The sequence below is a fragment of the Taudactylus pleione genome, unplaced genomic scaffold, assembly GCF_031769625.1.
Source record: "Taudactylus pleione unplaced genomic scaffold, aTauple2 ptg000157l, whole genome shotgun sequence".
Classification (NCBI taxonomy): Eukaryota; Metazoa; Chordata; class Amphibia; order Anura; family Myobatrachidae; genus Taudactylus; species Taudactylus pleione.
This window is the reverse complement of record NW_028284559.1, coordinates 5,734,085-5,757,079: the sequence shown is the minus strand read 5'-3', so window position 1 is coordinate 5,757,079 and position 22,995 is coordinate 5,734,085. Positions and strand designations below refer to the sequence as shown.

The 22,995-nt window shown below is 49.2% G+C and overlaps 1 protein-coding gene across 1 annotated transcript in view; it reads right to left on the bottom strand.

Moving 5' to 3' along the window:
- Nucleotides 1-22,995, bottom strand: part of TUBGCP2 (tubulin gamma complex component 2) — a 68,064-nt gene that overhangs the window by 40,628 nt on the left and 4,441 nt on the right. Inside the window, exons 2-3 of the mRNA XM_088474976.1 lie at nt 14,206-14,365; nt 1,012-1,140 (exon numbers count right to left, since the gene is read on the bottom strand). Coding sequence (XP_088331102.1) covers nt 1,012-1,140; nt 14,206-14,355 — 279 coding nt within the window. The 5' untranslated portion in view covers nt 14,356-14,365. The remainder of the gene's footprint in view (nt 1-1,011; nt 1,141-14,205; nt 14,366-22,995) is intronic.

Here is a 22,995-nt window from a genome sequence, read left to right as displayed (position 1 = left end):
AGCAGATTTTATAATGAAAACCTAGGTGAAGAATCTGGAATTTTGCGGTTTTGAGAAATAATTAAAATTTTTGATTTTGCAGTGTGACCAACCCAAAAAGAGGCAAAATAGGCCCAGCAGAAAAGCACTTAAACGTTTCACCAAAAATGTAAAAGCAGTGACCTTTATTAAAGGGAACAATCATTATGCATAGAACTTACAGTACAGTGTTCTCCACAGGATCAATTTCACAGGCGCTCTACCCTCACGCTTTTACTTACCGCCCGGTACTCTGACATCACCAGATAGGCTCTGCCGAGGGCTTAGTCTAGGGGAGCTAACTAGCGTTGCAGTCATGTGACGATGGAGAGTGCCCTCTTGCTAGCCCAGGAATGGAGCGTTATCGGCTGAGCTCTGTCAGTCACAAATGCTGGTTACGCTCTGCTGATCCCTCACTCTGGGCGTGCTATATGATTAGCGTCTGACTCTTCAAGATGCGAAAGGGATCTCTGATGGGAGGGAAATCTGTGATTGTGCCTCTGATCAGTTGCGCTTCGCTGATGTTACTGTGACAGGCAGTCACCGGGATCCCTCACATCAAAGATCCCACACCTAACTGTAAAGGCAGGGCACAGTTTAGACGGCAGGAACATTGTTGAGAGGGTAGATGGAGAGCGAGTGTGCAGGATTGTTACTTAGTCTGCACTGCTGGACAGTCACGCAAGGATAGTTAGCACCAGCCATCGGGTGCGATGTGCAGCGTGACCGGACCTCAGCGGTAGCCTGGACAGGCACTGGAGAGGTAAAAAGGTAGTTTTAAGTGTCCTGAGCGTGGCAAGGACACAATTATATCTGTGGCCAGTCAGCATGTGGGTAATACCTGCAGGAGTCTTTAGATGTTATTAGTGCAATAGTGCGAGGTACTGCACTGCCACCACCCAGCTACTTCATAATGCCACCCGGCTGGCAAAGATTTCTGGGGAGAACACTGGAGTATTTATTGTTAATGAATGTTAACACGTGCTCCCTTACCTCCTTGTCTTCTGTGAGCTTGGAGAGCAGGTATACTAGTGGGTCGAGGTTGCGTGTGTTCTTTGACTTTAACTCTTCATATTTCTTGAGAAAATCTTCTGGGGTTCTAGAAAACTCTGCAATTTTAACCTAAAGAAACATCATGGTAATTAGAATTTATTTTTAACTGTCAATTCAACTTTATAAGAAAGATCTGTATCACAAGATGGACCCAGCACAAGCAGTATTATTTGCTCCAGCGGTACAATTATGTATACTTACGCGTAATGATAGCAGACATATGCCACTTTACAGTGTTAATAGTAAATGCTAAAGTTACATTTGTACACAAGAGGAGAGAAAGAGGTCAGAAGAAAAGAAACTCACAAACCCAGGCATCACACAACATACACACAGATGCAACATACAGTATCACAACAGGCAACACACAACAGTCAACAGGAATACACAACCACAAAACATAACATTGATGGGAAGTTGCTCAGTGTCCTCCATGGAATCGGAGAAAGAGATTTTTCTGGCAAGTACAAAAATCTTCTACTTGCCAGTAAAATCTCTGGAGAGCGGTACAACGATAAGTGTCTGCAGAAAACAGTGACACATGGTGGAGGTGCCTTGAAAGCTTGAGGCTACATTTCAGCAAATGGAGTTGGGGATTTGGTCAGGATTAATGTTGTCCTCAACACTGAGAAATAAAGTCAGTTACTTATTCAACAAGCAATACCATTAGGGAGGCGTCCAATTGGCTCCAAATTTATTCTGCAGCAGGACAATGACCCCAAACATACAGCCAATGTTATTAAGAACTATCTTCAGCGTAAAGAAAAACAAGGAGTCCTGGAAGTGATGATATGGCCAGCACAGAGCCCTGATCGCAACATCATTGAGTTTGTCTGGGATTACATGAAGAGACAGATGGATTTGAGCAAGCCTACATACACAGAAGATCTGTGGTTAGTTCTCCAAGATGATTGGAACAACCTCCCTGACGAGTTCCGTCAAAAACTGTGTACAAGTGTTGATGCTGATTTGAAGGCAAAGGATGGTAACACCAAAAATTGATTTGATTTAGATTTCTCTTTTGTTCATTCACTTTATTTTAATCAATTAACAAAATGCAAACTATAAGTTACATCTATTATTTGAAAGCATTCTTACTTTGCAGTGTGTATATACATACATACCCTTTATACAGCTAATCTCCGTGATCAAGCCTCCAGGCAAAACGTATGTCGTAACAGATACAGGGAGCCCTGTGACTGTGCAGTGTGGGACACCCCTACACCAGGTCTTGTTGTTATATTAGAGAAAACATCTCTTGTTGTAGAGAAAACATCTACCTATGGTGGATGCATAGGCTGTGGTAATCCTTGTAAAGGAATGACAGACTGTTGAGGTACAGGAGCAGTCTGCATAATCTGAGACAGACCCAGAGAGGGCATAGTGGTCCGCTAAGGTAACCTTATCTGGGGAAAAACAGCCGGGACCGCCAGGCATCCCGCAATGGAGGCCAGGACCTGAAATAAAGCAGCCAAAGGGGGTTCCTGTACCGTTGTTGAGGGGGGGGGGGGGGTATGAAGTGATTGGAGGATTAGAACACTTCACAGACAGGACCTCATTCAGAGGCGGTCGCAAGAAGCGAGCGCTCTCTCTGAATGAGGGCGGTCGCTTCACGTTTCTAGTGCGGCCTCCTGGTCGCTAGCTAAGCTGTGGGTTGACACCCACAGCTTTAGCGACCAACCAGGTTGATGGTCGCGATGGTCAAGACCATCGCGACCATCGGGGCTTGCGACGAGACCCTAAGGTTGGGTCTCGGCAACCGCAAGCCCCAGGGAGCTTCCTGCTCTGATCGAGCCGGAAGCTCCCCACTGACATCGCTGCTGGTGTCAGTGCGGCCGCCCATAAAACGGCAGGCGTTCCTTAAGGAACGCCTCCGTTTGTGTAGCCACCCCGCCCTGCCTACAAAACGGGGCGAGCTGTCGATCAACATCGACAGCCACCCCTTTTGTAGTGAGCTCCTGAGCAAGAGTTTCTCTCTCGCTCCTGGGGCTTGCGCACGCGCAGTGCAGACGCTGCGCGTGCGTAGGGCCTTAACATCGACCCGGTTGCAAGCGCTTAGCGCTTGCGACCAGGTCTGAATGAGGGTCATAATCCCTCCCAAACCGAATCCTCACTTAAACCTGCAGCACATAACCTGCAAGATAGCAGAATGGGTGCAGAAGTGTGTTCGTTACCCTTGTCAGACATGTCCGACACACAATATGGCACTGGGTATGGTGCAATCACGAGTTTATAGAATACTAGTCTTAGAGCAAAACCCTGTTCCTGACTGATGCCTGGGTAAGCTGCAGGAACCTTTGCCTAAATATGGCACAGTGCAGCACACAACAGTATGTGACAGACCTCACAAATATGATCTTTTTATATATGTGAGGTATAGGAACCAATCTAACTACACCTGAATTAGGGCAGATGAAAGGAAAGGTATAGCTATATGCTGACATTTAGGAAAAAAAGACAGACAGGCAGCGCTAGCATATGTCACATACAATGCAGAATGCAAACTGCAAATTTGCACTACAATCTACTACAGAGACTCAGTGTCTGGTAGGACATAGCGCTACATACACTAACCCAAGGGAGAGGTATGTAGGGGGACCGGACCTTGCGCTGTCCTGAGAGAGCTGCGACTGCAACTTTGAAGAAAAATGGCTGCCAGAGACCTCAGAGAGGGCGTGGCCAAGGAAAACAGCTCAGGGAAGCCAGGCCTCAGAGGAAAGGCGCCCTGAGCTGCGGGGAGGAGCCGCTAAAAAGGGGAAGCTGTCTCCCTTGGCTGGTTGTTAACCCATGAGATGCTGGTTCCCGCACCTTTTGTCCCTGGTGGTCTAGTGGATCGCGGTGGCTGGAGCCTGCGTCCACACCCAGCGACCTCCAGTCTGTCCCCAGAGACCGGAGGTATAGACTGCCTAAACGCGCAGGTCACCGCGAGGGGACCCGCCTTACCTGTACCCTAATGTTCGGCTGAAGTCTGGGTCCTCCGCGGGGGCCTTGGCTAGCGCCGACCCTCGGATTGCCAGCCGAGATCCCCAGATCAGTACTGGCGTCGCGGCTCCGGACGGGTGTCAGAGCAGCAGCGCAGGCGTCCCTCGGACAGTCTGCTGCTGTCCGCTCTAGTAGAAGTCAAACTATCTAAATAAATCATAAAAATAACAAGCTTAAGGGCTGCCTAAGAAGCCCTGCGTAATGGTGACCAGACTCCAGCCGGGCACCAACGAAACTAAGGTGCCTCTGGCTTGGGATGTAGAGAGAGTGGACCTAGTGCATCCTGGGAGCTGAAAGCTTTTAACTGCGTGGTGCGCGGATTCCAGATCCATCACCTGCACTCCAAGGTCTCCCTGTATAGCCCTATGAACCCTGAAGAACTATGGCCCTCATTCAGAGCCGTACGCTCTGAGCAGAGCGCACGCTCTGAATGAGGGCCGGGCTCCATTTTCATGGAGCGTCCTCCTGGACGCTCGTATAGCTGTGGACCATCGAAATTGCGAGCCGGAGCCTGCGGTTGAGGCTTTCAACCGCAAGCTCCGGAGTGATTTTGGCTCTATCAGAGCCAAAATCACTCCCACTGACATCACTAGTGATGTCAGTGGGCCGGCTTTTGATGGGAGGCGTTCCCGTGGGAACGCCCCCGTCAGGGAGGCACGCCCCCGGCACTCCCACCAAAGGGGGCGTGCTGTCAATCAACATTGACAGCACGCCCCCTTTGATCGGACACAACGAGCGAAGGACTTTCCTTCGCTCGTCGCGTCTGGCGCATGCGCACGACGGAGCTCCCTCCGTCGTGCGCATGCTCAGTCCATAACATCGACCCACTTGCGAGCGGACAGCCGCTCGCGAGTGGGTCTGAATCAGGCCCTATGTCCCTATATGTTGCTCTCAAAGTAGAAATTCCCCAATGGGTGCTACTGTGTCTACAAATATTATTGTGTACAGTGATTTATATAGCTTTCCATTTGGCAGTTTATGATTCAGTTCACAATATAATAAGCCTAATGTTCTTTATCTGGCTGTGTCTGTTTGGATGATGGACAAATGACTGTTGTTGCACTTTATAGAAAATCAAGCTCCATCAATGGTACAGTATGTCGAAGCCGGATAATTGGCTGAGACAGGATCAGTTAAAAAATGAGATCTGCACGACGCCATTTTGCGAATGGCCGCCCAGCGCCATTTTAGCGAAATTCACTCTTAAGTACATATGGCGATGCTATTATTAGCATCTTGTGATCGCATATCTCATATACACATTAAATACGCACAGCTGCGCTGTTAACTCCATACGCACATAATACCCCTCGTACGAACGCTGTTTATTAGTTTCATGCGTACGCAACTGCCCCAAGTTAAAAGTCCTTACTACATAAATGCAGACAGTCACTAAGACATAGAAAAGGGATCAACCCTGCAAAACACATACCATGGTGAACTCTAACTAGCGTCCTTTCCAAAACCCCTAATACTTACACACTTACATAAAAGGTTCCATAGCTTCAAGGTTTATTCATTTATTACTAATGTTGCGAAATAACGATTATTTGATATCTAAGGTTTAGTACATGATAAGCAGACAGTGTTTGGTGTTGTACTGATCTACTCTGTCTCAACAGCTTCCCGGTGTCATCGGTGAGAAGATCGCAACATGCATCTGCAACTTATGAACTATAGAGAGTTAAAACACTAAAATGTACTATGTAATATTAGCAGCTTAGATGTGCATGCAGTGGGAAAAAGGAGACAAAAGGTTGTCAGAGGCTGACCTGTGTCCATTTGAATTGACCTGTTAACTGTCCTGTAACAGAAGCATTGTGATGGAGAACCAATGGAATCATGCCAAAATTGCCTATTGTATTGCTTATCCCTGTAAGAGTATATATGTGCGCTCTCTGACCCCAATCGGGAGCCTTCTTGCTGATGCTGTTGACAGAGGTTTCTTGCTGATGCCGGTATCTGGTCCCAGAGCACGTGCGTATGTAACAACTGTACCTTGGGTCTGTATGATTTATTTGCGCTAAATGGTCTTTAAATCACAGCGTGTAACCTACTGTTTTTATGTTGAATAATAACCTTTTGTGCGTTGGAAACACATTCAAAGTCTGAAGGCATTTATTTACTGTATGACTCATTACGCTAATAGCGATAATTTTAGAAGGTATAGGCAGGATCGTATAAAGGTGTAGAAGGTATCGTACAGAGGTTTTCACTCGGTATCGATAAGTATATTACAATGCATCTTTTCATCCTTCTTTCACATTACATTGTTGTGCATGGATCAAGGTGAACAAGTTATACATCAAAAAGAAGAAATGTTTTACTGAACACAGTTATCCTGAATAACTTCTAACATAGAGCTGAATGTCAGATCTAAATTGTTGCCAGTTCAGAAGATCATTAATAATGTCATGTGAACCTAAATGACAACCAGTTCAGTGGTAACCACACAGCCCCAGGTAAAACACCGGGCACGGGTCAACACAGGATGTGGCCTACTCACAGTCCAGGTGCTCTTTCTTAGGGACCCATGATCTGGTGCAGGGGTGGGGAACCTTTTTTCTGCAGAGGGCCATTTTGAAATTTATAACACTATTCGTGGGCCCGGTGCAGGCCACACCCCCTCCTAAGGATGCTGCTGTAAGGGCAGCGGTGTGACCATCTCAAGTGTCCTAAGGATGCTCCAGGCAACACTGCTGCATAGATTCTGGCTGCAGGGCACCATTCTAGGCACACAACTCCAAATTATTAATAATATATAAATGCAATACAATTTTGCAATCAATAGAGGTTTTTAGCATAATCTTGGCCAAGGTTATGGGCCTACCCACCATATCCAGGTAACCTCTGTAGGGTAGGTCCCTAACATACTATGATTCAAATCCAGAGTGCAGGACACCCCAAACTAGCCCAGCTAAGCTGCCCCAGGGCAACGCCATAGTAAGAAAAGTGCAGTGTGAAAGATAGTTAGGAGCAGCTACTGCTGCATATAAAGAATGAAAAAAAAGTGAGGTACATATATAATAAACAAACAGTGAAGGGTTAAAATGTGTCATAAAAGAAAAATGTGTTATAATGCGGTGCCCTGAAACAGATCAACAAAGGCAATCCAGGGGGCCCCATGCCCCAAAAATGAACCAAAGTTGCACTACAGTATATAAAACGCCCTGGGGCAGCTTAGCTGGGCTAGTTTGGGGTGTCCTGCACTCTGGATTTGAATCATAGTATGTTAGAGACCTACCCTACAGAGGTTACCTGGATATGGTGGGTAGGCCCATAACCTTGGCCAAGATTATGCTAAAAACCTCTATTGATTGCAAAATTGTATTGCATTTATATATTATTAATAATTTGGAGTTGTGCACCTGAGATTTGTCTGTTTTTGTGCCTACAATTAGTCTCATCAGGTAGCACCTCCCATTATATATATTCAGGGTGTGCAGTCCAGAAACCTTCCCATATACTCCATTTAATGTGCTTTATTGCACACCTGAGGGAAAGGAGACGCCCTCAGTCTGGATTAGCACCCCTACCTTATTGGATTAAAAGCATGGAGTCTTGTAATGAATATGCACACTGGTATTAGGCGCAATTCTAGGTAAGTCCTACAAGTTTTATATACTGTAGTGCAACTTTGGTTCATTTTTGGGGCATGGGGCCCCCTGGATTGCCTTTGTTGATCTGTTTCAGAGCACCGCATTATAACACATTTTTCTTTTATGACACATTTTAACTCTTCACTGTTTGTTTATTATATATGTACCTCACTTTTTTTTCATTCTTTATATGCAGCAGTAGCTGCTCCTAACTATCTTTCACACTGTACGTTTCTTACTATGGCGGTGCCCTGGGGCCCCCTGGATTGCCTTTGTTGATCTGTTTCAGGGCACCGCATTATAACACTTTTTGTCTGTTTTTGTGCCTACAATTAGTCTCATCAGGTAGCACCTTCCATTATATATATTCAGGGTGTGCAGTCCAGAAACCTTCCCATATATACCATTCTAGGCAACCTGCTAGCCAGATGAAAAAAGCTCCAAAGGCCAGACCAAATGATTCCGCAGGCATTATACGGCGCCCGGGCCTGAAGTTCCCCATCCCTGAGGTGGTGGCCTTACAGTCAGTGAAGCTCTGGCCAGACCTGGCGGCTCCTGGCTGGCGTCTGAAATGAAGGATCGGGCCTGGCAGTAGAAGGGGGGAATCCAGCGTCACCTAGCTGCAGACCTGAGCATGGAGGCACGGGGCACATCGTCTGCCCATGTGGCACAGGGTATGGCAGCTGCTGGAGGAAAATAGCGGCTCCGCCTCAGGGATCCGTGAGGAGAGAGAGCCTGGCACCGTCCTGTGACCGGGAGGTGGAGGTCACGCAGATTGGTTGAGGAGACGCTAACGCCCGCAGTCATTGGTTGCTGAGGGATTTTACTGGGCCGGCAGCTGCAGCACACATAGCGAGTCCTGCTGGACTGGGTCATTTTTAAAAACTGGGTCCCTTGGTGCCTGTAGCATGTAAACACACGTTATAGCGCGTATTTTGCGATCAAGGTCATGGACTTGCGGAGCCTGTGCAAATTCCGATAAATTTTTGTCGCCATAGTTCATAAATTGTCCCAAAAAAATTATATTTATATTAGGGGTGTGCACCGGCCACTTTTCGTGTTTTGGTTTTGGATCTGGATCTTTCTTCGTGTTTTGGATCTGGATTGGTTTTGCCAAAACCACCCTTCCGTGTTTTGGCTTCTGGGTTTTGTGTTTTGGATCTGTATTTTTTTAAAAAAAAGAATAAAAACAGCTAACATCACAGAATGTGTTGGTTTTTCTGCTCCTATGCTATTATTAACCTCAATAACCTTAATTTCCACTCATTTCCAGTCTATTCTGAACACCTCACAATAGTGTTTTTATGTCCAAAAGGCTATGCTAAGCGACACGTGTGGGCGGCACAAACACGTGGCCCATCTAGGAGTGGCACTGCAGTGGCAGACAGGATGGCAGTTTGAAAAACTAGGCCCCAAACAGTACATAATGCAAAGAAAAAAAAGAGGTGCAAGATGGAATTGTCCTTGGGCCCTCCCACCCACCCTTATGTTGGATAAACAGGACATGCACACTTTAACAAACCAATCATTTCAGCGCCAGGGTCTGCCACACGACTGTGGCTGAAATGATTGGTTCGTTTGGGCCCCGACAAAACAAGCTGGCAATTAATCTGTCCCTGCACAAACTGGCTCTACGGAGGCAAGATGTCGTCCTCATCCACCTTATCCACCGATTCCTCACCCTCTTCAGTGTTGTGTACATCCTCATCCTCACAGACTATTAACTCGTCCCCGCTGGAATCCACCACCACAGGTCCCTCTGTACGTTCTGGAGACTGGTCTCCCTGGAAGAGTTGGTAATTCATTTTTATGAACATCATCTTCTCCACAATTTGTGGAAGCAGCCTCCTACGCCTTTCGCTGACAAGGTTCCCGGCTGCACTAAACACTCTTTCGGAGTACACACTGGAGGGGGGGCAACTCAGGTAAAATAGAGCCAGTTTGTACAGGGGCCTCCAAATTGCCTCTTTTTCCTGCCAGTACAGGTACGGACTGTCTGACATGCCTACTTGGATGCTGTCACCGATGTAATCCTCCACCATTCTGTCAATGGTGACAGTATCATATGCAGTGACAGTAGACATGTCAGAAATTGTTGCCAGGTCCTTCAGTCCGGACCAGATGTCCAAACTTGGTCCTGCCTGCCCTGCCCAGCGGGTTGCTTAGGATACCTATGTTTTTTCCTGGCAGCCGGAGGAGCTGTTGACGTGTCACGTTCCGCTTCAGCTGAGTGTTTTCACCAGCAGGTCTTTGCACCTCTGCAGGCTTGTGTCTGCCGGAAAGAGAGACACCACATAGGCTTTAAACCTAGGATCGAGCACGGTGGCCAAAATGTAGTGGTCTGATTTCAACAGATTGACCACCCTGGAATCCTGGCAAAGTGAATGAAGGGCTTCATCCACAAGTCCCACATGCCGAGCGGAATCGCTCCGTCTTAGCTCCTCCTTCACTTTCTCCAGCTGCTTCTGCAAAAGCAACAGCCTGATGAGGGGAATGACCTGACTCAAGCTGGCAGTGTCTGAACTGACTTCACGCGTGGCAAGTTCGAAAGGTTGGAGAACCTTGCACAACACGGTAATCATTCTCCACTGCACTTGAGTCAGGTGCATACCCCCTCCTTTGCCTATGTCATAGGTGGATGTATAGGCTTGAATGGCCTTTTGCTGCTCCTCTATCCTCTGAAGCATATAGAGGGTTGAGTTCCACCGCGTCACAACCTCTTGCTTGAGGTGATGGCGGGGCAGGTTCAAGAGTGTTTGCTGGCGCTCCAGTCTTCGGCACGCAGTCGCTGAATGGCGAAAGTGGCCAGAAATTTTTCGGGCCACCCAAAGCGTCTCCTGCACGCCCCTGTCGCTTTTCAGAAAATTCTGCACCACCAAGTTTATTGTGTGAGCAAAACATGGGACGTGCTGGAATTTGCCCAAATGTAATGCCCGCACAATATTGGTGGCGTTGTCAGATATCACAAATCCCCACGAGAGTCTAAGTGGGGTAAGCCACTGGGCGATGATTTCCCTCAGTTTCTCTAAGAGGTTGTCGGCGGTGTGCCTCTTTCTGAAACCGGTGATACACAGCTGCCTTGGAACAAGCTGGCGTTTCTGAGATGCTGCTACTGGTGACGCTGCTGTTGTTGCTGCGTAAGGTGATACATCTACCCAGTGGGCTGTCACAGTCATATAGTCCTTAGTCTGCCCTGTTCCACTTGTCCACATGTCCGTTTTTAAGTGGACATTGGGTACAACCGCATTTTTTCAGGACACTGAGGACACTTTTTCTGACGTTTCTGTACAGTCTCGGTATCGCCTGCCTAGTGAAGTGGAATCTAGACGGGATTTGGAACCGGGGACACACTACCTCCATCAATTGTCTAAATCCCACTGCACTAATGGCGGATACCGGACGCACGTCTAACACCAACATAGCAGTCAAGGCCTCAGTTATACGTTTTGCTTCAGGATGACTGCTGTCGTACTTCATCCTCCTCGCTAAGGACTGTTGGAGGGTCAATTGTTTAGTAAAAGTAGTGGTGTTCCTACTTCCTCTCTGGGATGATGAACGACTCCCAGCAGCAGCAACAGCAGCAGCGGCAGCAGTAGGCGTAGCAATGCAGGATCCTCCGGAGGAATCCCGGAAAGGAGAGTCAGTCATGCCAGAGACATGGCCTGCAGGACTACTTCCGATCCTGACTAAGGAGGAAATTGACGAGGAGGGAGTTGACGGTGTGGTTTGCAGGCGCTTGGATACAACAGGACAACGGGATTTAGGTGTCCCTGGACTGCTTACGGTCTTAGCCAAAGTTTCTGAACTTGACAGTAACATTTTATGAACGCGCTGCAGGTGCCGTATAAGGGAGGATGTTCCTAGGTGGTTAACGTCCCTACCCCTACTTATTTCACCTTTACATATGGTACATATGGCAAGACAGTTGTTGTCCGGATTTGGATAGAAATATTGCCAGACCAAAGAGGTGGAATGTTTGGTCTTCTGCCCAGGCATGACCGTGATGGGCTTTTTTATCCCACGGACAACAACTGTCTCCCCCGGAGCCTGATTTAAACAAACCACATCACCATCAGAATCCTCCTCGCCAACTTCCTCCTCAGTGCCAGCTACACCAGTATCCTCATCCTGTTGTACTTCAACAGTGACATCTTCAATTTGCATATCAGCAAGTGGACTGTGGGTGCTCCTTTCAGCACTTGCAGAGGGCGTGCAAATGGTGGAAAGAGCCACCTCTTCCTGTCCAGTGCTGGGAAGGTCAGGCATCGCAACCGCCACCACACTTGGACTCTCCTTGGGGATTTGTGATATCTTCTTAGAACGCACAGTTCTTCGCTGTGCTTTTGCCAGCTTAACTCGTTTGATTTTTTTAGTGGGAGGAGGGCTTCCATCGTCATGTGAAGCTGAACCACTAGTCATGAACATAGGGAAAGACCTTAACCGTTCCTTGCCACTCCGTGTCATAAATGGCATATTGGCAAGTTTACGTTTCTCTTCAGATGATTTAAATGTTTTTTTTTTAAGGTCATTTTCCTGAACTTTGTCATTTGGGATTGTATGTGGCTTCTACTAGGACATTGGGCATCGGCCTTGGCAGACGACGTTGATGGCATGTTATCATCTATGTCATGACTAGTGGCAGCAGCTTCAGCACTAGGAGAAAGTGGTTCTTGATCTTTCCCTATTTTATTTTTATTGGAGAAAGTTTGGTCCTCCATTTATGTTATATTGATATATACGTGCGGCTAAGGCGCACACAAACACAGAAATTTTTATTTTTATTTTTGTTGGAGACTAGTGCACTTTGTGGGTTACACCACCCTTTAAGAAATGAGCCAGCCAGCTCTTTACTTATGGGACACAGGCGCACGCTTGGCGCTGCTCCTTTGTTGATGCACGTGCAGCCACAGTGCACACAATTCACAAACACAGAAAATATTTTGTTATTTGGTTTGGAGTGCGCTTTGGGGGTTACAGCACCCTTTAACGGTCAAGCCAGCCGGCCCTTTACTTATGAAACAGGCGCATGCTTGGCACTACTTTGTTGATGCACGTGTGGCTACTGTGCACACAATTCACAAACACAGAAAAAATATTTCTTTTTTTTGCACTTGGGGGGAGCACCCCTGATGGACAGAGCACCCCCTGGACAACACTACAGCAACCCTTTAGGACTGGGACACTGCACAGGACTTTGGAGTGGACACAGCCCCTATGGACAACTGACTGCACAACACAGTCCAGCCAGCCCCTATGGACAACAGCAGCACAGCACAACACTACACTGCACTACACTACACAGCCAGCCCTAACTCCCATCCTCCCTCTTCACTGTCCAGAGCAGAGTGAGAAAATGGCGCCAACGCAGGTACCTTATATAGGATCCAAAACCCGCGAGACCCGGAAGGCGGGATGATGACGTTTTGCCTCGATTTCAGATCAGAGTCAGGCGGGAAAAGTCGAGCCTGCCTCGGATCGGGGGGGCTCGGGGGGGGGGGTTCGGATTTCAGAAATTCGAACCCGCTCACCCCTAATTTATATACATCTAGTCATTTTGTCAAACATCTGGTTTTTCCTTTAATGCTCCTCTCCCTGATGTCACATTGAGATCATACATACCTCAGTTTCTTTCTAGGTGACTAAGCTATACAATATTGAAAACGTAATCCAAATTCATCCTGTAGTTTTTGTGTGATCCCGGAGCAGACAGACAAAAATTCAGAAAAAAATATAAAAAAATTCTCCATAGTTCATACACAGTGCCAAGGAGTAAATTTCTATGTACAGAGATATTATATATCCCGACGCCTGCACTTGATGTGACCTGAAAAATAACCTATGATAAGTGCCGTTTTTCACCACCTAAATGGCGAAAACATAATTTGCTAAAGTGAAGTTTTCAAAATCGTAAAAAATCCACCTGCCGCAAGCACCTGCAAACTTTTTTTTAACGCAGTTTACCTTTGGGGGACTGTCCCAAGGATGCAGGGGGGTTCCCGCTGCTTTGCACCCCAAAACCCCAACTCTGCACTTTTTTTCGCCACCTATTCATAGACTAAACTTTTTCGCGGATCCCATTGCATTTAGTTTCCGCACAGGTGAGAAAAACGCATTAGAAATGAATACGGATTAAACTTTTCGCTAGGCGAAATGATGTCACTCGCGATACTTTTCCACAGAAACTGACTTATCGCGGCTAATTGAATACGGCCCATTTTTTAAAAATGGGGATAATCTGCGAAAAAGCCACATTTTCCGACAATCGCGGTTATCCATTAGCGCCCGAATGTTCAGGGCTAATTGGATACCCCCCTATATCTAGATATTTGTGCACAAGCTATAGAAAGTACAGTATAATATAGTGGGGTTACATTTAAAATGGTTATGCAGGTAACGGTAGTGTTATCCATAGCGACCAATGAGATATTTAATTTTTTCATTTGAAAAAGGCAGATAGAATCTGACTGGTTATCGTGTAGGAAATGAAGAACAATTTCAAATATGCCCCCCAGCATATTTTTAGGGTAGGAATGAGAACAGAAAGGTGCTTTACCTTGGCACTGTGTGCAGACACACTGGTGGTGACATATGGGGTGCGATTCTTCTGCAAGAGATCTGTGTAAAGCTCAGCTCCCTCAGTTCCATGCACACGGAGCAGACTGATGAGCTCATTTACATCATGATGTATTCGGAATTCACTCATTGTGAATGATCTGAGACAGAAGACAAGATATTGTGGTTTTAGATATTGAAATAACATTAGAATAGAGTGCAGTAGCAAATCTATATTTAAACAAAAAACACATGCAAAAGAACGGTGATCCTTGTAGTAGTCCATAAAAGTGGCCTCTTGTGATAGGTATGATCAAATTGTCAGTAGGCTGGTCTATTCATCAGGTGGTGGTTAGCTGGTGTGAGTGCTGCCATGCAGTCAGATGTAGGAATCAGCAAGCAAGAGATGTGCCTATTGCTTTAGACTGTCTTAGGTCATTCACCATCTACCGTATATACTCGAGAATAAGCCGAGTTTTTCAGCACATTTTTTGTACTGAAAAAGCCCCCCGTCTGCTAATACTCGAGTGATGCTCCAGGACCAGGGCCGGTTCTCCCGTTACGCAGCTGAGTAGGGTGCCACATATTGGAGGGCGCCTCACTCAGCTGCGTACCATGCGGGCCGCGGTGCAGACTGGACGGAGTTCAGTCAGCACTACACAGTGCCAAACACACAGCCGCTGGCGGGGCAGCTGTGCATTTGTTGTAATTAGCAGCCGATTAGAGTCTGTCAGACTCTCATCGGCTGCTGCTGCTCCCACTGCGGGAGCCATCTTCCGGCTCCCGCAGTGGGTAATAGGAGAGACGTCATGATGTCATGACTTCTCTCCCATAATGCAAAGCGGCCGAAGGAGCCAGTAGCAGCGTCGGGACCAGGAGCGGGGTTTCAGGTAAGTGTTTTTTTATTACCGGTACATCTCTCTCTACTGGTGGGGGGGGGGGGGGGGGGGGGCTACTACTGGGGGCACTATCAGGGGGGGATATTACTACTGGGGGCACTACCAGGGGGGGATATTACTACTGGGGGCACTACCAGGGGGGGATATTACTACTGGGGGCACTACCAGGGGGGGGGGCATTACTGCCAGTAGCTGCTGCATTTCCCACCCTAGGCTTATACTCGAGTCAATAAGTTTTCCCAGTTTTTGGTGGTAAAATTAGGTACCTCGGCTTATATTCGGGTCGACTTATACTCGAGTATATACGGTACTTCTATTTCAAACAAAGTGGCAATGCTGTCCACATCCCTGTTAGGTACACCATTCAAGCCCTTCACACTACAGCAATACAACCATTGCCCCTACACTACATCAATTCCACCCCTCTCCCTACACTTCAGCAATAATAGACTTGCCTCGCCACTGGGCCGTGCTCCTCCTGTTCAGAAAGGAAAAGCAGCATCACAGTAAAAGGTGCCCACACACATAGCGATGTGCACACGATCAGCCGATGTGTACGATTTCCCTTGAAACTCTCCCCAGCAGCTCTGCACACAATTTGGTGTCCTATCTTCATACGATCTCTCCTGCATCCAAACTTTTTACAGTGCATCGTGTCCTAGATTGTCAGATCTGCCCTACTGCATGGCAGATCTGACGATGCGATGTGCGACCAGCAGGCACGCGCATCGCAACGTGATTGTGAGTGGGGACTCACGATTTACTCAGGATTTGCCCATATTTTACACGATCTGTCGTGTGTCGGAATTGGTCAGATCGGATAAAATATCGCTATGTGTGTGGGCATCTTAACATTCTTTTCTGAGCAGATTCCATGCGGTGTGTCACACAGCAGGAAAGAATCCCAGGAGATTTACACATCTCCAACAATCTGTAATGTACATAAAATAGCAGTTATTCAGTCCACCAAAACACTGATGTCCTCTCCACAATAAAAGTGCATTATATTTATCATTTAATTTGCAGATACTAATTGTGTCTTACACAGGTTATTCCTGGATTTTTTTGCACCAATTCTTAATTTGTCATTTGAAAGTGTCACAGGATCACTATAAATAATATGAGATATGGTAAGAACTTACCTTTGTTATCTCTATTTCTACGAAGTCCATAGGGTTCCACAGGATACCTTGGGGTATAGGTGATGACGTCAGACATCGGGCACCATAGAGTTAAGTTTTCAGTCCTCCCAGGATGCACTAGGGTCCCCCTCCTATACCCGCCCCTGAGCCAAGGCATCTCATTTAGTTACCAAGCCATAGGCCGAAGGAGGAGAAGGAAGAGAGAGAAGAAAGATCTGGACACACACACACACACACACACACGCAAGAATCACATTCTCACCAGAGGGAGACGGAAAAACCGGTGACCAGAGTAAAGCCCATCTGCAGCACAGGTGCGACAGGGCGGGAGTCCTGTGGAACCCTATGGACTTCGTAGAAATAGAGATAACAAAGGTAAGTTCTTACCATATCTCATATTTTCTACTTCAGGGTCCATAGGGTATCCACAGGATACCTTGGGGATGTCCCAAAGCAGTATCCTTTAAGGGTGGGGACGCTCCTGTGCTGAAAGGAGAATCCGCCGCCCGAAGGAAGCATCCTGAGAGGCGAAGGTGTCAAACCTGTAATACCTCACGAAGGTATGGACAGAGGACCACGTAGCAGCCTTGCAGATTTGGACTGCAGAGGCACCACGTCGAGCTGCCCACGAAGGACCCACAGACCTAGTGGAATGAGCCTTCACAGAAGGAGGAACCGGCAGACCTTCATGAAGATAAGCTTCAGAAATAGCCATACGGATCCAAAGTTTGCTTTGAAGCAGGCCAACCCTTTTTACGGAAGCCATAGAGGACAAACAAGGCGTCCGACGAATAAGTGTGGTCAACATAAGTCCTTAAGGCCCGCACAACATCCAAAGTGGCCTCACCCACTGAAAGGCCAGGTGAGTTAAAGGCCGGAACAACTATTTCCTCGTTAATATGAAACTGGGAAACAACTTTGGGAAGAAACTCAGGACGAGTGCGTAGCACTGCCCTGTTGCCATGAAAAATCAAGAAAGGGGGTCTACAAGAAAGAGCCCCTAAATCAGAAACACGTCTGGCCGAAGCTATGGCCAGAAGGAAAACAGTCTTAGCTGTTAGCCATTTAAGATCCACTGAGTGGTTCAAATGGCGGTCCCTGGAGAGCCCTCAGGACCACAGCTAGCGTTCCCGCTAGGCTGTTTTAGCGGGGCGCAGCGCCTGTCCTCTTTCTGGAAGGCAAAAAGCGCCCTGCCCTCCAGAAGGAGGGCAAAAAGCGCCCTGCCCTAACAGCCTGCGGGAACCGTCTTCACCCGCGGTTCGCAATGTCCCGCGGGTGAAGAAATGTGCGGTGCACATGCGCCCGGCATCTATTCTCCCTGTCTGCAGGGCTTGGGGGCTGCCCGGCGTGTCCGTAAGTGCCGGGCACGCCCCCAAGAGTGACGAAAAGGGGACGCGTCTTATAGACACGCCCCCTTTCGATAACCACGCCCCCTTCTCGGTCCCGGAGCTAGAGGGAACACTACACAGCCAAATCCCAAGGCGCCACAGGTGGAACAAAGGGTGGCTGAATGCGTAGAACACCTTGCATAAAGGTGCACACATCCGGGATTGTAGCAATCCTACGATGGAACCAGACAGACAGGGCCGAAACCTGCACCTTCAAAGAAGCAAGGCGAAGCCCATGGTCTAGTCCCGCTTGCAGGAAGGAGAGAATCCGAGACAGACGAAACTCCCGCGGTGCATAACCTCTCGGCCGACACCACTGGAAGAACGTATGCCACACGCGATGGTATATTCTCGCGGAAGACGGCTTCCGAGCTCTGAGCATGGTACGCACTACAGAGCTGGAAAACCCCCTGGACCTTAACATGGCTGTCTCAACAGCCACGCCGTCAAAGACAGCCGAGTCAGGTCCGGGTGAAGACAAGGACCCTGTAACAGAAGGTCGGGACGTAGCGGCAACCGCTGAGGACTGTCCACGGACAGACCCTGAAGGTCTGAGAACCAGTGCCGTCTGGGCCATGCGGGAGCTATCAACAGGAGCATCCATCCTTCCTGTTTGAACTTCCGGATTACCCGTGAAAGAAGGGAAACCGGCGGAAAGAGATAAGCAAACCGGAACGTCCACTGGACAGACAGAGCATCCACCAGAGACGCCTCTTCGTCTCTTGTGCGAGACCCGTACACCGGCAACTTGTTGTTGTGCCGGGACGCCATGAGGTCGATCTCTGGAAGACCCCACCTGTCCACCAGCAGTTGAAAAACATCCGGGTGCAGGGACCATTCTCCCGGATGAACGTCCTGGCGACTTAGAAAGTCCGCCTCCCAGTTTAGCACTCCCGGGATGAAGACAGCTGATATGGCCGTAAGATTGCGCACCGCCCATACCAGGATCCGAGACACCTCCACGAGAGCCCCCCGACTTCGGGTTCCTCCTTGCCGGTTTATGTAGGCCACGTTGGTAGCGTTGTCCGACTGGACCTGCACTCGGTGACCTTGGAGAACCCGACGTGCCTGCTGGAGAACGTTGAACACCGCTCGGAGTTCCAAGATGTTTATTGGAAGCTCTGCTTCTGCCGGAGTCCACCTGCTCTGGAACAAGTGTGGACCCGAAACTGCTCCCCAGCCCCGAAGACTGGCGTCCGTCGTCAACAGGACCCAATTCGCCACCCAGAACGGACGACCCTTGTTGAGATGGGTCGTCTGTAACCACCAGGCAAGGGACAGGCGAACCTCCGGAGTGAGCACTATCGTCTGGGATTTTAGAGACTGAGGCAGTCCATTCCACTTGGACAGGATCAGGTGCTGCAGAGGTCTGGAGTGAAACTGGGCATATTCCACCATGTCGAATACCGACACCATGGAGCCCAGTAACCTCATCGCCGAGTGTAGAGACACCCGGCGGCTCTGCAGACAACTGCGCACCCTCGACTGTAAGGCAGAGATCTTTTCCCCCGTCACAAAGATCCTTTGCTGTCCCGAGTCCAATAAGGCTCTGAGGTGCAGAATCCGCCGAGACGGTACCAGGGTGGACTTCTGCCAGTTTATTAACCAGCCGTGCCGTTGCAGTAGCGCAATGGTCAGGTCCAAGTGGCGCAGAAGGAGCTCCGGAGATCCTGCCACTAATAGAAGGTCGTCCAAGTACGGCAACACGCGGACCCCCTGCAGCCGCAGGGAAGCCGCCATGACCGCCATCACCTTGGTGAAAACACGTGGTGCTGTCGCCAGGCCAAAAGGTAACGCCCGGAACTGGAAGTGGTCGCTGCGGATTGCAAACCTAAGGAACTGCTGATGGCACAAAAGAATAGGGACATGCAGGTAAGCGTCCTGTATGTCCAATGATACCATGTAGTCCCCAGGTTCTAGCGCCAGAATGATGGACCGTAGGGTCTCCATCCGAAACTTCGGTACCCACAAAGATTTGTTGAGAGCTTTGAGGTTGAGAATCGGACGAAACGACCCATTGGGTCTCTGCACCAAAAAGAGATTGGAATAGAAACCCTGGCCCCTCTGGGAGAATGGAACAGGCACTATAACTCCAGCCTGGAGCATAGTGTGCAAAACCTTCCGCAGCTCCGTGGCTTTGTTCCGGTCTAATGGTAGACCCGTGGTGAAGAATCGAGCCGGGGGTCTGTGCCGGAAGGAGAGGGCATACCCGTGTGAGACCACCTCGAGAACCCAAATGTCTGTCGTGGTGACCGACCAACACCGGGCGAACTGCAGCAGGCGGCCTCCCACTTTGGGATCCCCCAAAGGGAGGCCCGGAACGTCAGGCCGCAGGCTTGTCATCTGGCTTAGGGACCGGACGTCTGGTACTCCAGGCCTGCTTCCGGGGCTTGGCCCATTTTTTGGGGGCCAGCCTGACGGGGAAAAGACTGTGCTTTAGGCCTACCCTGGGCCCTGTAAGCCCGAAAGGACGATGTACCTGAACCAGAAGGAACAGCAGCCGACAGGAGACATGCTGATTTAGCTGCCGCCAACGTGGCTATAATCTTGTCCAGGTCCGGACCGAAGAGAACCTCTCCGTTAAAAGGCAATGCCTCCAAACCCTTTTTGGAATCAGCATCCGCCTTCCAGGATCGCAACCACAAAGTGCGACGAGCAGCCACCGCTGCCGAAGAAATTCGAGACGCCAGGGTACTAATATCTAAGGCCGCTTCGTTGATATAAGTGGCCGAATCCCGGAGATTGCCTATCAACTCCGCCTGCTCAGCCGAACAGTCGGGATCGAAGGACGCCTGCAACGTATCAGCCCAGCGTTCCATAGCTCTGGCGACCCAGCAAATGGCCATAGCTAGCCGTGCTGCCCCCCCTGCAATGGAATAGACGGACTTCAGGCAGATCTCTACCTCGCGGTCCGTAGCATCCTTAAGGGAGGACATGGATGGCATGGGTAACGTGGCACTACGGACAAGGCGTGTCACATGAGAATCCACCTGTGGAGGTGATTCCCACTTAGCAAAATAATTGTCCGCAAACAGATACGCCACTGCTAAACGCCTTTGAGGCTGATATATTTTGCCTGGCTGTTTCCACGCTTCCTCTAGGTGGTCAACTAATTGTCCCGAAAGAGGAAACACTGTGGAATCTCCTTTAACCTCTTTGAAAAAGGCGTATTTGGACTTAGATACCGGAGGTTCCTCATCCTCAATAACTAAAGCAGTCCGGACTGCACGAATAAGGCCAGGTATATACACCTTAGACTTAGCGTCCGACTCTTTAGGACGGGGAAGTTCCTGGTCAGAAAGATCCAGAATCTCCCCATCATCGGACGTCCCGTCGTCATCCTCATAAGGAGCGGACTGAGAAGCCACCAGCCGCTTCACAGACTCCCCCTGCAACACGTCTGACAACTGCTGTACAGAGCTTGTTAACGAATTAACCCACGCAGGCTCATGAGAGACCTGAGGAGGGGAAATAGGGAGACCGTGGGGTACCATTAATTGTCTCGGGAAACCCTGCATGGGTGACGACACCACTGACTGCTGGGACAATCCCATCTGAGTGAATGGAGGCTGCGGAGCTAACTGGCCCACGAGGGTTGTAAGTGCCTTGGCGAAACAAGCCCAGGGCGGCTCCTGTACCGATGCTGTGACCGTAATAGGTCGCGCCAATAAATAACACGGATGGCATAGCCCTTCCGCGCTACCCTCCCCCTCCGCTATAGGTGCCTTGCACGTAGTACACCGAAGCTGTACAGGGAAATCACTCTCAGACATAATGGTAAATATGTGACCCCTCTCAACAATACTTGTTCGTATAGTGAGAGACCACCCTGCAGCACCGCACCACGAGGGCTTTAGCAGAAAGACAGGGACAGTAATAAGGCTGACAGTAATAGAAGTAAAGTACAGGCAGCAGCGCTAGCACAGTCACATACAATGCAAAGAAAAATCAATTCCTGCACTAACCAGCGCTGATCACTCACCTACCCAGACACAGAGTCTGGTAGGACACAGCGCTGCATACACAGACCTGTACCAAATCGGAGGAGAGGTATGCGGGGGGACCCAGACCACGATGCCTCTGATTCCAGGCTTCCAGCAGCGTTCACCATGCGGTTGTGAAGATGGCCGCCGAGGAGCTTAGAGGAGGCTGGCCTGGGGGAGGAGCGCTGCCACAGGGCCAGTCGGTGTGTGCAGAGAGGACTGTGTGCAGCGGGGGAGGCGCCGGCTGTGAGACAGGGAAGGCGCGCTCCCCTGGCATGCATTTAACCCCCGGGATGCCGCAGCGCTACCGCTCTGCTGCGGTCCGCTGTCCCAGGGGGGTAGTGAAAGCACAGGTTATATACCTGGCTCCACGCTGCATCCAGTCCCCAGGGAGCCCCCTGCCTGGGGACTCTGGACCATGTAACAGCGGGGACCCACCGCTGCTTACCTTGCTGTCCCCCTTGATTCCGGCCATGGTCCTGAACATCTGGGGTCACCGCTAGCTGTGACCCCAGATGCCTACCAGCATCCCCGGATCAGTACCGGCGGGGGTGTAGGGAAGACAGCATGGACGTCAGGACTGACTGTCCATGCTGTACTTCCAGATGTGCAGCCACAGCTGCTTGAAGAAAACTTCAGGGGCTCTTCTTAGCCCCCACTCCAACAGGTGCACCCGACTCCGGCCGGGCACCAAACTAAACTGAGATGCCTTAGCTCGGGGGCGGGGTATAGGAGGGGGACCCTAGTGCATCCTGGGAGGACTGAAAACTTAACTCTATGGTGCCCGATGCCTGACGTCATCCTGTGGATACCCTATGGACCCTGAAGTAGAAAAAAGATGTGACTTCCTAAAAATGTGCTGTATAATGAATGTGAAGGCAATATTATTCCAGGTTTTGTTTTTGGTTTTTTTAACAGAGGTCTGTAAGAAAAAAGAGGGGGTCAGTGTCACACTACAGCCAGTCTATGCCCATGTACGTAAATCAGTGTCCTCACATAGGCAAGCCTGTGCCTCTGAATTCCAATTTATGGTCCTGCATGATAAAGGTTGTCCCTCCCCATACCAGTCTGTAAATTTACCCTTTCAATGTAGTGTTCACGATAGGCTTTTAAAGCAGGGCGCCTAGCCCTTCCCTCAATGGAACGCCCCATCACATCATTGGAGAAGGTTTTTCTTGTACCGCCTTCTTTACTCTCTGGTTAGAATACAGGAAGCTGGGTTTGCCTGTTACCCTGTTTGTTTCCCCCGCACACCCCCAACTGTGGACCTGCACCATGTATGCTGACGCCTATTTTCCAGGGGCTGTTAAAGTGCTGTTGGCACAGAGTGTTGGGATTTAACCTTAACAGTATATGGGCAGGGCAGCGTAGCATGCGGA